Genomic DNA, 14159 nt, shown 5'->3' on the forward strand with positions numbered 1-14159 from the left:
AGTTATTTAAGTACATTCTGACCTCATTGTATTTTTTGTATGATAGAGAATATTTTAGCCAGATGGATGGCATTGTGATGAAGAGCCGATAAACTCCAGTAATAGATAATGTGTTTATGGATTACTTCTAGGACGTTGCCCTTAACATGGCTCCTGCAAAGCCTAGTCGCTTTTATCGTTAGATCAAAGACACGTTTGTTTTCTGGCCTCATGGACATGAAAAGCTGGGAGAATTCTCTGACCACAACAACAATATCCATGACAACATCAAGTTCAGGATGGAGATACAGATGTGTGGTACTTTGCTGTTCCTTGAATCCTCGTCACCCAAAACAAATGGATGTCTGAGCCACATTATTTACCACAACTCAACCCACGTGGACCGATATCTGCACACTAACAGCTACCGAGGACCTTCGTGCATCGAGAGGAAGTTGTCTCAGATGCTGAAAACCTGCCAAAGGAACTGAGCAATTTATGGAAAGTGTTCAAGGAAAATGGCTACAATCACCACAATATTTCACAAGCCATATTTCTGAGTACATGTAAGCAGAAGGACCCCAAGGAGGACTGAAAAAAAGCAAGAGTTCTATGGCTCAGTAACAGGGAAGATTAGCCGGTTCTTAAAGAGGAATAAAATAGATTTGGTCTTTGGGGCTCCAGGAAAAAGTCAACAGCTTATGATGCCTGTGAAAGACACTGCAGCCCTCAGGACGCCAGCAGTATATAAAATACCATGTGGCTGTGGACAGTTTTATGTCGGACAGACTGTGTGTGCTGTTGAACAGCGCTGTGTAGAACACGAGATGCTTTCGCCTTCAGTGCATTGGACATTGTATGGCATTTGAATGGACATTATATTGTATTTGACAAGACATCTGTTATTACATGAATTAATAGTTTCTGGGATAGCGTAATAAATGAAGCGATAGAGGTAAAAATTTGTGGCAATGCTCTCAATAAAGTTGATGACTTGCAGCTAAGCTTAGCGTGGGACCCAGCCATCGGAAAGTTGAAGCGAGCATGGCAGGCTCGCAATGAAAACATTACCTTGTATGGTGATGGACCATGCACCAGTGACTATGAGGATGGTAGCAGATAACAAAAGACAGTCACCTCTTGAAATGGGCAAGGAGTACTTGGCCAAAATCTTGTGAATTTTAAACCACTTGTCATGGCCGGACACTGCATTTTATCAGTACATATCACTGCAAAACCATGCATTCATATGTTTTTGGTTTGAATTAACCACCTTGGTGTAAATAACGAAGCATAGCACCAATTATCTGTTTTTTCCATGTGCCTTGTCAAGATGCATTCTGAGAATTTATTCTCGTTGTCAAGTGCAAATATTTACTTAAGCTTTTTTTGTGATGTTTCACAAACAATGTGCATGATGATTTACGTGTTTGTGGTTTTCTGCATAATGGAGGAGGCACAGTACCTTATAACCTCAAAACGACGACTGCAGTACAAGAGATACAGAACAATGTATGTGCAAACATCACAAAAAATACTTACGCAAATATTTAACCTGACAATGTGAATAAATACTCGAAATGTAACGTGCCAAGATGGCGAAAATATGTAACTGGTGTAGTGTTTAAGTATTTAAATAATGATTGCCCTAATAGCAGGCTTACCAAAATCATCGATTATGATGTATGAAATTAAGTCAAACATTTCTACTTCCCACAGTTAGTAGTTCCAGTTACACCAGTGGTAAATGTAATAATAAATTCAGATAATCTTTATTAGACAATAAACAAGCCACATATGAGTATTTTGATGCCTATTACATACAAATATCATACATAAAGTAAAAAAATGCAAGGAAGGATCCTATACATAATTTTTACTACTACTACTTAAAAAGTTATTTCCCATATTTTACATTTCCCCACATTTTACATCATTTTTAAAGTCTCTTGAAAAGTGTAAATGTTGAGGTTTCACTATAATTGTTTACTCAAGTCAAGAATGTACTTGTAGTTGCTGTTAGGACACAAAATACTTGAAGGAGGTAAGTACTGGCCAGCCATTCTGTGTCTTCATAATTTTATTGTTTCTAGATGAATTTTCCTCTTAATAGAATAGTATAGTTTTGCATTTATACATACTAGCATGAAAATATTGTAATGAACTTTCACTGACAATAATAGAATTATGGGACACAATCACTGGGTAGTAGTTACCTTTAGAAAAAATGTGAGTACTGCCAATAAACACATAGGGTCTCACCTTTTGTGATGAGGCCTTCTGGTACGTACCTGCATTCTGACCTCTTCCTGGACTTAACCTCCATTAACCCATCACCCCCCCCCCTCCCCCCTTTTCTGTTATCCATGTCTGTTAAGTCGGAGTGACCTGCCATTCTCCAAAAAGCTAGGAAAGTGTATATAATTTTGTATGTTTTGTAAGCAGTACTGACGTCTCTCCAGAAGGTAAGCACTGCCCAGAAATTCTATTTCATAATTATATTATTGTCACTGAAATTTTATCATAACCTTTTCATGTTAACATGTATTAATGCACAGGTATATGATTCCATCAAAACTAAATTTCACTTGAGAAAACTATAAAATAATGAAGACACAGAATGACTGGCCAGTACTTGCGTTCATTTCCACTACTGCCAACAAGACACATTTAAAAGTGAAAAAAGCTATTATTCGCTTTTGGAACTATTAGTTCCTTCCTGAGCAATGTATCATTCCTTTCACTTTCCCCCTGCCCACCTCTCTCCCTCTTCCCCTTTCTTTTCTCTAGTGCTTAATTGGACCTTTCATTTCTCGTAATCAATTTTTTACTCATTGTCTCTAAACTGGAGTTAGCACAGTTCTTATCAGTGTACTATCGACCTCCTCTCTTATCTCCCATTATCCTCACAACACATAACAAGTGGGTCTCTCTCACCCTGGGGTGTGAGTGACTTGTACATCTTTTTTCACCATTCCCAGTCCACCCCTCTCCCTTCCCGAAGAAAGAAATAATTAATTTGGAAAGCAAGGATAGTGCATGTACTTTTGTGTGTCTCTATCAGCAGCACTGGCATTCTCCTGAGTGTAAATACTAGCCAGAAATTATTTCTCGTAGCTTTAAAAGTTTCTTGGAGAATTTATCTTAACAAGAGTATCTTATTGAAGAAATCCCACATAAGAATATATTGCATATAATAACTATCTAGTCCTAACTTATTACAGAAAATAAGCAGCAGTATTTAATCATTAATTATGAATAAATTTTTGTTGTATCTTCCATACTCTTGTGAAGTATCACAGAGGGATTTTACAGAACTTATCATATTATACAAAACAATAGTTCACTGCCAATAAAAGTATGCATAAACGAGAAGTGTCAACATCATTAGTGTACTGAGCTCCTGTGTTATCCAAAAATATGTGAAGTACTTTAGCAAACCCAAATGAATAAATAATCAGTATAGTATATGTATGTGTTATATGCCAGTATGATGAAACAAGTCACGGAGATCAGATCTGCAACAGGGTATTGTTACCAGTAAAAGTCTGCCTATATCTGTCTGTTTATACTGTGAACTTAGTAGTTCTTCTGATGTAAAATGGCTGAATAAAATGTCATACATGCCACAGGTTGTGTCACAGGTTACTTTCCCTTTGACGAAGTGGGTGTTACCACTGATGGGCTAAAGAGATTAGTTGTAAGGCTATGCTTAGGATTAACTTCCCTGCATGCATAAAATGTGAACTGTAAATGAGCTGAGAAGGAGCATAGCACTGGATGTGGATGTTGTGAGGGTTGAGAATGTGATTAGAAGGTGAATAGAAAGGATTTGATAGTGGTGCAGAAGTCCAAGAAATGGTTATTCTGGCAGAGGTTCAAGCTGATACATATAATAGACTAGTAGTGTTTAGTGACAAGTCTTACTTTATTGTTTCTGAAGTTAGTAGTTGTAAAAGCTTGCACACAGAAGTGATCCAACTTGTACATGTTGTCATAAGAATTCACTTATGGTAAATATATATGTTCTAAGTCACAATATTGAATAATAGTATGAATTTTGTGTGTATGTTTGTGTTTGTTTGTGTGTCTATCGACCTGCCAGCGCTTTCATTTGGTAAGTCACATCATCTTTGTTTTTAGATATATTTTTCCCACGTGGAATAAGATGATGTGACTTACCAAACGAAAGACACAGAATGTTTCCGTCTTATATATTTTACAAATGTCTGCTTGTGTCTGTGTATATGCGGATGGATATGTGTGTGTGTGCGAGTGTATACCCGTCCTTTTTCCCCCTAAGGTAAGTCTTTCCACTCCCGGGATTGGAATGACTCCTTACCCTCTCCCTTAAAACCCACTTCCTTTCATCTTTCCCTCTCCTTCCCTCTTTCCTGACGAAGCAACCGTTTGTTGCGAAAGCTAGAATTTTGTGTGTATGTTTGTGTTTGTTTGTGTTTCTATCGACCTGCCAGCGCTTTTGTTTGGTAAGTCTCATCACTTTCTTTCTTTTTATATATAACAGAGGGAAACATTCCACGTGGAAAAATATATCTAAAAAGAAAGATGATGAGACTTACCAAACAAAAGCGCTGGCAGGTCGATAGACACACAAACAAACACAAATATACACACAAAATTCAAGCTTTCGCAACAAACTGTTGCCTCATCAGGAAAGAGGGGAAGGAGAGGGAAAGACGAAAGGATGTGGGTTTTAAGGGAGAGGGTAAGGAGTCATTCCAATCCCGGGAGCGGAAAGACTTACCTTAGGGGGAAAAAAGGACAGGTATACACTCGCACACACACACATACAGGCACAAGCAGCAAATGAAAAAATATGTCTGCTTGTGCCTGTATGTGTGGATGGATATGTGTGTGTGTGTGCGAGTGTATACCTGTCCTTTTTTCCCCCTAAGGTAAGTCTTTCCGCTCCCGGGATTGGAATGACTCCTTACCCTCTCCCTTAAAACCCACATCCTTTCGTCTTTCCCTCTCCTTCCCTCTTTCCTGATGAGGCAACAGTTTGTTGCGAAAGCTTGAATTTTGTGTGTATATTTGTGTTTGTTTGTGTGTGTATCGACCTGCCAGCGCTTTTGTTTGGTAAGTCTCATCATCTTTCTTTTTAGATATATTTTTTCCACGTGGAATGTTTCCCTCTGTTATATATATGGGGAAACATTCCACGTGGGAAAAATATATGTAAAAACAAAGATGATGTGACTTACCGAACGAAAGCGCTGGCAGGTCGATAGACACACAAACACACACAAAATTCAAGCTTTCGCAACAAACTGTTGCCTCATCAGGAAAGAGGGGAAGGAGAGGGAAAGACGAAAGGATGTGGGTTTTAAGGGAGAAGGTAAGGAGTCATTCCAATCCCGGGAGCGGAAAGACTTACCTTAGGGGGAAAAAAAGGACGGGTGTACACTCGCACACAAGCACATATCCATCCACACATATACAGACACAAGCAGACATATTTAAAGACCAATGTCTGCTTGTGTCTGTATATGTGTGGATGGATATGTGTGTGTGCGAGTGTATACCTGTCCTTTTTTCCCCCTAAGGTAAGTCTTTCCGCTCCCGGGATTGGAAGGACTCCTTACTCTCTCCCTTAAAACCCACATCCTTTCGTCTTTCCCTCTCCTTCTCCTCTTCCCTGATGAGGCAACAGTTTGTTGCGAAAGCTTGAATTTTGTGTGTATGTTTGTGTTTGTTTGTGTGTCTGTCGACCTGACAGCACTTTCATTTGGTATATATAAGTTTCGGCAGGTCGACAGACACCCACATCCTTTCGTCTTTCCCTCTCCTTCCCCTCTTTCCTGATGAGGCAACAGTTTGTTGCGAAAGCTTGAATTTTGTGTGTGTTTGTGTTTGTTTGTGTGTCTATCGACCTGCCCAAACTTTAAATATGTCTACTTTAAATATATCTGCTTGTGTCTGTATATGTGTGGATGGAAATGTGTGTGTGCGAGTGTATACCTCCCCTTTTTTCCCCCTAAGGTAAGTCTTTCCGCTCCCGGGATTGGAATGACTCCTTACCCTCTCCTTTAAAACCCACATCCTTTCGTCTTTCCCTCTCCTTCCCCTCTTTCCTGATGAGGCAACAGTTTGTTGCGAAAGCTTGAATTTTGTGTGTGTGTTTGTGTGTCTATCGACCTGCCAGCGCTTTCGTTCGGTAAGTCACATCATCTTTGTTTTTACATATATTTTTCCCACGTGGAATGTTATAACAGAGGGAAACATTCCACGTGGAAAAAATATATCTAAAAAGAAAGATGATGAGACTTACCAAACAAAAGCGCTGGCAGGTCGATAGACACACAAACAAACACAAATATACACACAAAATTCAAGCATTCACAACAAACTGTTGCCTCATCAGGAAAGAGGGAAGGAGAGGGAAAGACGAAAGGATGTAGGTTTTAAGGGAGAGGGTAAGGAGTCATTCCAATCCCGGGAGCGGAAAGACTTACCTTAGGGGGAAAAAAGGACAGGTATACACTCGCACACACACACATATCCATCCACACATACAGACACAAGCAGCTTGTGTCTGTATGTGTGGATGGATATGTGTGTGTGTGTGTGTGTATACCTGTCCTTTTTTCCCCCTAAGGTAAGTCTTTCCGCTCCCGGGATTGGAATGACTCCTTACCCTCTCCCTTAAAACCTACATCCTTTCGTCTTTCCCTCTCCTTCCCTCTTCCCTGATGAGGCAACAGTTTGTTGCGAATGCTTGAATTTTGTGTGTATATTTGTGTTTGTTTGTGTGTCTATCGACCTGCCAGCGCTTTTGTTTGGTAAGTCTCATCATCTTTCTTTTTAGATTATATATATATATATATATATATATAATCGCTTAATCCAGTGTTAACATTCTCCACATGGGAATATTTCTGCCACCAAGATAAACTGTGTTGTGTAGGCAAGTGGAGTGCATCAATTCTTGTATTTTTAAGTATGTACGTCCACACTTCCACTGACTTGTACGAAGGTGTGCCAAGGCTCACCAGCCTAGGTGATCATTAACCATATTTTGAGATCCCAACAGCAATGTTCTTTCACCAATACTTGCCTCTGTTCTTTGATGTGCAGTGAGTAGAACTACAAATGTTGGACATTGGTTTCTCACCAAATGTGCCTACCACTGAATGGGCGAGTAATTTTCTTCTATGTCTCATGTACCCACTGTTGAAGTCTGCAGTACTCAGCAGCAACTCCTGTCATCAACACTTTGTTGACCACATCTGTTGATTCTTGCACACAAGCTTGGAGGTGGAGTGCACATAGTCTAACCAAAATCTAATCTAGTGCAAAATACAGAGTTTATTAATTAATTTCTTTTATTTTTATACAAGTTTCACCAGTTTGCTATCTGTAGTGGATATTGCTTGAAACTTGTGAAAATATAGTTGTGTTGTGAAAATATAATTGTTTTTGATGTGTGTGTCAATTTATGTTAAAAAGCTATCGCTATATAACAAGATGATAATATTTGGGAAGGGTAGCTGATGGTTAGGAGGTAGGCAGCACATGTGTAGGATAGGAATGCATGAGGGAAAGGCAGCAGTTGCACAGGATGAGAATGCTACCGGAGCCAGTGAGTTTGCACAGAACATGATTACGACGTGGATGAGTGGATTGGGAGGGGATTACAGGACACGGGAATGAGAGACTGTTGGATAGAGGGTGGGGTGGCACTCCAGTCTACTTGCTGAACGGCAGTCCCAGCATTGTGTGTTCAGCTGGCACTATGAAGCTGCACAGAAAAGCTCATTAAAAGATTCATCTGAAAGCTAGCAAAGTTTTCATTCTGTTTTGTGTACCTGTTGATTCAACATTTCTACTTTACTCCTAAATTATTAACTTGATAAAGTTATACTCTTATAAGTCTGCGTGACATTTTGAGCTGGAGGTGTCAGATTGTGCACTGGTATTTTCTTCTTGAAGATGTTTAAAACTGTTTTCACCAACAGATATGAAGATAAGCGAATTACGTTACACACATTTGCTATACTTGGTGCAACCTGCTAGAGTTTGCCTTGCCACTCTATTATTACACCTAGTCATCTGCACATGAAATATTGTTCTCATTTTACTTTTCGTAATGTTTGGGTGTCCTGCACTAAAGTAATCTTACAGTTTATTTTTATGTGGTACTTATAGTTTGCACATGTTTCTATGAAACATTTGGTGGAGTAAATAGATTGAGAATTGTAAGTGTTATACCCAAGTGATTCAATAATAGAATACATCTTGTGAGAAAATGCAGTTTTGAAAGCTGAGTGAAATCTGTTAGTTTGGCACCCAATAGAGGTGACAACACTGTCTCTCATTATGGAATGCTGCAGTGTTTCATTTGTCTCCATTTTGTGCCTTGTGTATTGCTAACTTCGTTGTTATAATTTGTCGAAACACCTCTTTTCCTCCATATGGAATTTCATCATCAGCTCATTATCGGTATAATCCACAGATTTGAATCTGTGAAGATTGTCTGCTGTTATTTCCACTCAGTTCCTGTGTATCATGTACATCTACAAATACAGGATTTGGAGTAACTTTTCTTATCTGTCAATGTCTGTGCAAATATCTAGTCCCCATCATTATTCTGATGTTGGCATTTTAGTGAATTTATTTAAAGCTTGTATTTTTGGGATTCATCAGTATTTTTAATTTTTTGCGTGTTTCATTTCTGCATCAGTTTTCTTCTGTTTTATCTGTAAACAGTAGAACTGCCTATAAATTGTATTTGCATAACATATTTATTCTCTTTCAACTTCTGTGATACAGTGTTCTTATTTCCAGTTTTATCACCTAGCATCAGTTCGCATGCAGGAGCTTTGCACCCAGTTGGATATCTCGGATAAAGAACTGAAAAGAAAGATTTGGACGTGTTTTGAACATTCAATAATTCATCAGACAGATCTCATGCAAGATCGGCATCTTGATCAGATCCTTATGTGTGCTGTTTATGTCATGTGTAAGGTAAGTGTATGCAAAAATATTTGTCTGTTACATAGTTTTCAGAGTGATGACAGTAACTTATGGATGAGAATAGAGAATATGATGAAGTAATGTTGTGAGACAATGTGATAGACAAATAATGGACTCAAAGTTAGATATGTCTGTGGAAGGGATGGCACTGTAAGCATTTGCATTATAATAAGTGTAAAAGACAGCTGTCAAGTATGACAGGGAGACTGCAGAAGGACAAACTAAAAATATAAGTATGTGATGTAAATATCATGTCCTCCACCTTGGTAAACAAATAAAATTGTTTTTTCTTCTATTGAATCTCTTTTTGCCACTGCCAGCCCCTCTGAAAGGTCGTGTAAACTGTTTTGATTAGATTGGACAGCAAGTGGTGCTTTTAAATATGTTTTTATTTAACTACATCACTATCATTATCATATAAAGTTCTTGATGATCTAAGCTTAAAGAAGATAAGGCAATCACAAGCCCAGTACTGTGTTACTCACATGAAGCAAACCTCAGAAAATAAGAACTGATTTGAATTTTACCGGTACTCTTTAAGTCTGTCATCAAGAAGATTCATTATATAAAGCATATGTTTCAATTTGTTACAAAAATCACTGTTGTTGCAAAACTTAGTACTTATTTACTCTTAGAGGAAGAAGAGATCAAAGCATGAAGCATTCGTTCATGTGTCTGCAGCCTGTTGTGGCATTATCTGTGCAATATTCTTCAGACCACAGAAACTGAATGTACTGAAAAAGTCAGGGAATTGTGAGAGACTCTGGAGGGACTGAACTGATCACTGACAAAAAGAAATGTATTGAGTCATTTTGTTACAAAATTCTCTGCGATCCTGCTTTGGAAAGAATTGGGAGTCGTGTAAAGGAAGATGAAAAAGTTAGTTGAATTATTGTAATGTTTGTTGCCGATTGCAGAAATGGAGAAATTGCCATTTTTGGACAAGAGCCATTCCATATACAGAAAGTCCACACATATTTACCTTTCTTTAATTAGAACAAGTTTTCCCCACTCTGCCCAGAATAATTCTGTCCTTAGGACTTTAATATTCAGAGTTCAGACAATATCAGATTGTGATAATCTGCAGTCTTTTTGGACTGTTGTAAGTGTGTATTAAGAAAAAAGTTGATACAAACCACACCAAAATAGATATCTAAAATCAAATGAATGGCCAGACCCATTCATTCAATGGGAAAAGCATCCAGCAGCATTACGTGCAGTTCAAGGAGCAATCTTTAGCAAAATGAAATGCATACACACTGTGGATAATTAAAGAAATACAGCATCCAGTAAAGGATTACTGGAGTTTGAGGATACCTGAGATATGCAAACTTAGAAAAAATAGTGTTAGCTGAACTTAGCCTTACAGAAGAAGATCTTATTTCATGCTTTGTCTTCTTGGAACTCTGTAATAAAAGCAGCAGTAGAAATTCAACCTGGGACTGGTCACAAAAAACAGTATGTTCACAAAGAACCAAAATTAAAAATTTGATTGAGTGGTAACTGGCTGTATCTTCCATCCACTCTTAAATTGTGCCCCCAGGGGAGCAGCTGTTGGGCGAGGGGGGCAGTACTTTCTTCGCAGATAGTTTTCATATTTGTGCATCAAAATCTTGGCCCAGATGACACATCACACCACTAACAGGAAAACAGTTGCATTACTACCACATTTATGATGATTAAAGCAATTGAAAATTATAGTTTAATACTTAAACACTCTCTTTTTACTAAATGCTAAATTAATTGTTTTAGCTCTGCTTCATTGGGATCTCGTATATTCCTTAACATCCGTCCACTGCTATTTCCTTTCCTGCTGACGAAGTTATCTCAAGTGACGTGACATTTGTGTAATCCTACTTTCCAATGTCTTTTTAAAAATATTTAAGTATTTACTCTTTACATTTTCAATTATTGTTCATTTCTGTCTTGGAATTCGTTGTTTTTACTTCTCTCTGTGTGTTTCCTAGGTGTCTGGGAGTGACAAAACATTCACAGAAATAATGAGATGCTATCGTTTTCAACCTCAAGCATCTTCTCATGTGTATCGAAGTGTGCTGTTGTCATCAAAAAAACGGAGAGGTTCTGGGTCTTCAAGCAATGGAACGTCCAGTACATCAAGTCCAGTACCTACAGACGCAGAAAACAAAGGTAACTTGAACCTAGAGTTTTGTTAGATGAAGTTCATTTTAATTTTAGCAAATTAACTACAAGTGAACATAAATGTTTTCCGGAAGTTACTTTCCTAAAATGACCTTGATAATCTAGCTCAATTATCAAAGTCATTTTATAAAAACTTGATTAAAAAAAAAAAAGAAAGAAAAGAACAAGGCGATGAGCAAATCCAATTTTTTTTTAAAAACAAGTAGTTGTTAAGTTATTAAAAACCACAGGAGAGATAAATGCATAAAAACCACAGGAGAGATAAATGCACAAGATAATTAATAAAAATTGTTACCAAGAATTGCAGTTCAGTTGGAATCACAGTCTTTAGGAACAGCACAGATGCCTGAAGTCGTTGAGGGCGTGGAATATGTCAGGCTGGTATCTATCACTGACAGTTTAGCTGAAATTTTCTCCTGATCACTCTGCATCATTGCAGAGCTCTTACTTGACACAAATAATTTTGTACAATGTGCCAGTTCATAACTGTAGAAGCATTGTATTGCTGGCTACTTTCAGCGAATTTCAAAAAAGTTTTTAAGGCTTCTAAATAAAGCCTCAGTCCAAGAGACGTCCATTGCAGGTGTATCTTCTTCATCACTCTGTTTCTGGTGCCTCCTGTGGGTTGAAAACACTTTATGGTATCACATCTCGGCTTCTTCAACCAGTTTAGGCCATAATTTTATCCAGGGCCTGTGCAATGATGTATTTTTCACAGAGGTCCAAGTATTATCAGCCATGAAAGTTGCACTGGAACTCCTTGACACTGCAGTCTGAACTTAGCAGCTTCTGCACAAACATTATTCTGTACCAGCTCTTGAAATTTTCTGTGACCGCCAGTCCATACATGGAATTAGTGATGTAACACAGGAGGATATATGAAAAAAATATTACGTAGCACAAGCTCCATTTCTGGAGGGTGAGCTCGCCAATTATTAGGAATGATTATTAGGAATGAGAATTGTCTTAGAATTTTAAGGTAGACTTTTTTTCCCCACAGCTGGAAAAAAAATAGTGAAAGAACCAATCTTTGAACTACTCAGTTTTCCTCCAGGCGTTATTTTGTGCACCATAAATAACTGGCATATGGGTTTTTAGAGGTCTAGGCTTTTAATATTTCCCAGCCATAAAGAAAGGCAATTTATGATCACCTGAAGCATTTGCACAGTGTTGAATTCTGTTGAATTTGCCAAGCACTTCCGTAACTTGCCAGTCTCATCAAAGTTGTAAATTTGGTAAGGGGACAACTTATGCCCATCAACAAGCTTCTGAAATGGTGTTTAGTTTTCATTTGCAGCAGCCTTACCAGCAGATTTTATTTCACCAGAAACGTATAGCTTTTGGATGCCATGAAAAATTTTGAAATTATGAAGCCACTCTTTTGAGATGAAAAGACTTCTTTGTAGGTAGACCAAATTCCTTGTAGGAAAGATTTGGCCTCTTCTATGTTCATTGCCCTGTTATTGGCTTTTTCTCTGCTCTTAGGGCTGAACCACTTACACGAAGCTTCATCTATAGTTTCTAACTTAAGTTTTTTTTTAAATTTGCCTAGCATCTAAACTTTTAACTGAAGCAAGATTGTGTCATAAATTTTTCCAGCAGTTGTTTTTGTTTTTTATGTAGTTGGAGATGCAATATTAAATTTACTCATAATATATTTTCAGTTCTCACTTTTTTCCTATCTCCTTACAGTGTCCAGTTTTTGGTAGGTCATCAGTGTCACATCTTGTTTTGCTGCTGAAGCCTTGGATACTAGCACAAAGCTAACAATGCATCCGGCTTCTCTTGGCGAGAATATAACATGAGGCAGACAATTGTTATTGATGATGCGCCACAGCGGGTGGTTCTTTTGTTTCTCAAAGGTGTCTGACTGTCAACTGTGCCAAGCTAAAAATATGGGAAAATTCCTACTGTACTAATTTACCATCACAAACCCTAAAATATGTATTGTCACCAAAAACTTTTCATGGAACTCATTGTATATTTAAAAAATAATCCGGAAGAGTTGTTTATTCGTTACTTCCTTTCCGGATAAGATATTGATGCCAAGTGTTAGAACCAACTCATCCACAACTAAAGGGGGTGAAGCAACTCCAGACACTTATCAAGCCTTTGCAGAGCCATGGCAGATCTTTGTGAAAGTGAGTCTTAATCATCATCTTATCACTACCTGTTAGAGATTTTTCTATCACAAAGGTTTCAACATGCAGTATGTTTTCTATTTGTTCATTAAAATTGGATTTTGTCATAGAGCACCATTTTTTGAAAAATGTGTTGTTGTAAGTATTTGTTAAAAGCTGAAATGTCAGAAGAGTTGGTTCACTAATGTAAGGTTTTACTGTACTGTGTCAGTTTGCATGTTAATATGAATACCTCTATAATGCCACAGTAATTCTACTGGTGATACTGTCCCCCATCTTTTCCATTTTGTGCTGATTTTTCATCTCGACATAACCATTAATCCTAACAGTTACTGTAATCTGTTTTGCATATTCTAATCGTGGTCTCTCTCTTTTTTTCCATTCTAATGCTCATTTTAGTACCTGGTTAACTATTCATGTATGGCTTGGAGGATCCTGTACTAACCTGCCCCTTCTTCTGGTAAGGGTTTTCTGCTGACATCTTTCACCAACTATTCCTTTCTAGAACTTTCTCCATTTCATACATTTGTCCACTTAATTTTTTACACGTCTTCAAAGCACCATATTTCAAAAGGTTTCAGCTTCTTCTTTGGATTTCCAGTTGTCCACATTTCACATCTATTCAATTATATTCTCTAAATGTAAACCTCCTTTTGATATCTTTCTTATATTGGCCATCATGTGTAGTCTTGCTCCCTGGGTAGCACATCTTCCAACTATTGTATTGTTTCCAATTTTGATGTTAAGCAAGCTGTTATTCTCCTTTCATCATCTCTTTATCGCCCCATCTGTGGTCAGTTTTGTTTTGAAGAGTGGTAACTATGCTACCGATTCCTTCCAGAATGTTTCTGAGGCTACATTTACACTGCTGGCACTTCACGA

General features: G+C 37.9%; 1 protein-coding gene across 5 annotated transcripts in view; it reads left to right on the forward strand.

Annotated features, from left to right (window-relative positions):
- LOC126262646 (retinoblastoma-like protein 1) overlaps positions 1-14159 on the forward strand; it is a 172246-nt gene that overhangs the window by 139963 nt on the left and 18124 nt on the right. For all 5 annotated transcript variants that reach the window (XR_007546748.1, XM_049959407.1, XM_049959406.1 and 2 more), the window contains 2 exons: positions 8788-8967; positions 10944-11124. Coding sequence is in view for 4 of the 5 variants with exons in the window: in XM_049959407.1 (XP_049815364.1) it covers positions 8788-8967; positions 10944-11124 (361 nt within the window). In the remaining variant the exon portion in view is untranslated. The remainder of the gene's footprint in view (positions 1-8787; positions 8968-10943; positions 11125-14159) is intronic.

This window comes from Schistocerca nitens, chromosome 6 (assembly GCF_023898315.1).
Source record: "Schistocerca nitens isolate TAMUIC-IGC-003100 chromosome 6, iqSchNite1.1, whole genome shotgun sequence".
Classification (NCBI taxonomy): domain Eukaryota; kingdom Metazoa; phylum Arthropoda; class Insecta; order Orthoptera; family Acrididae; genus Schistocerca; species Schistocerca nitens.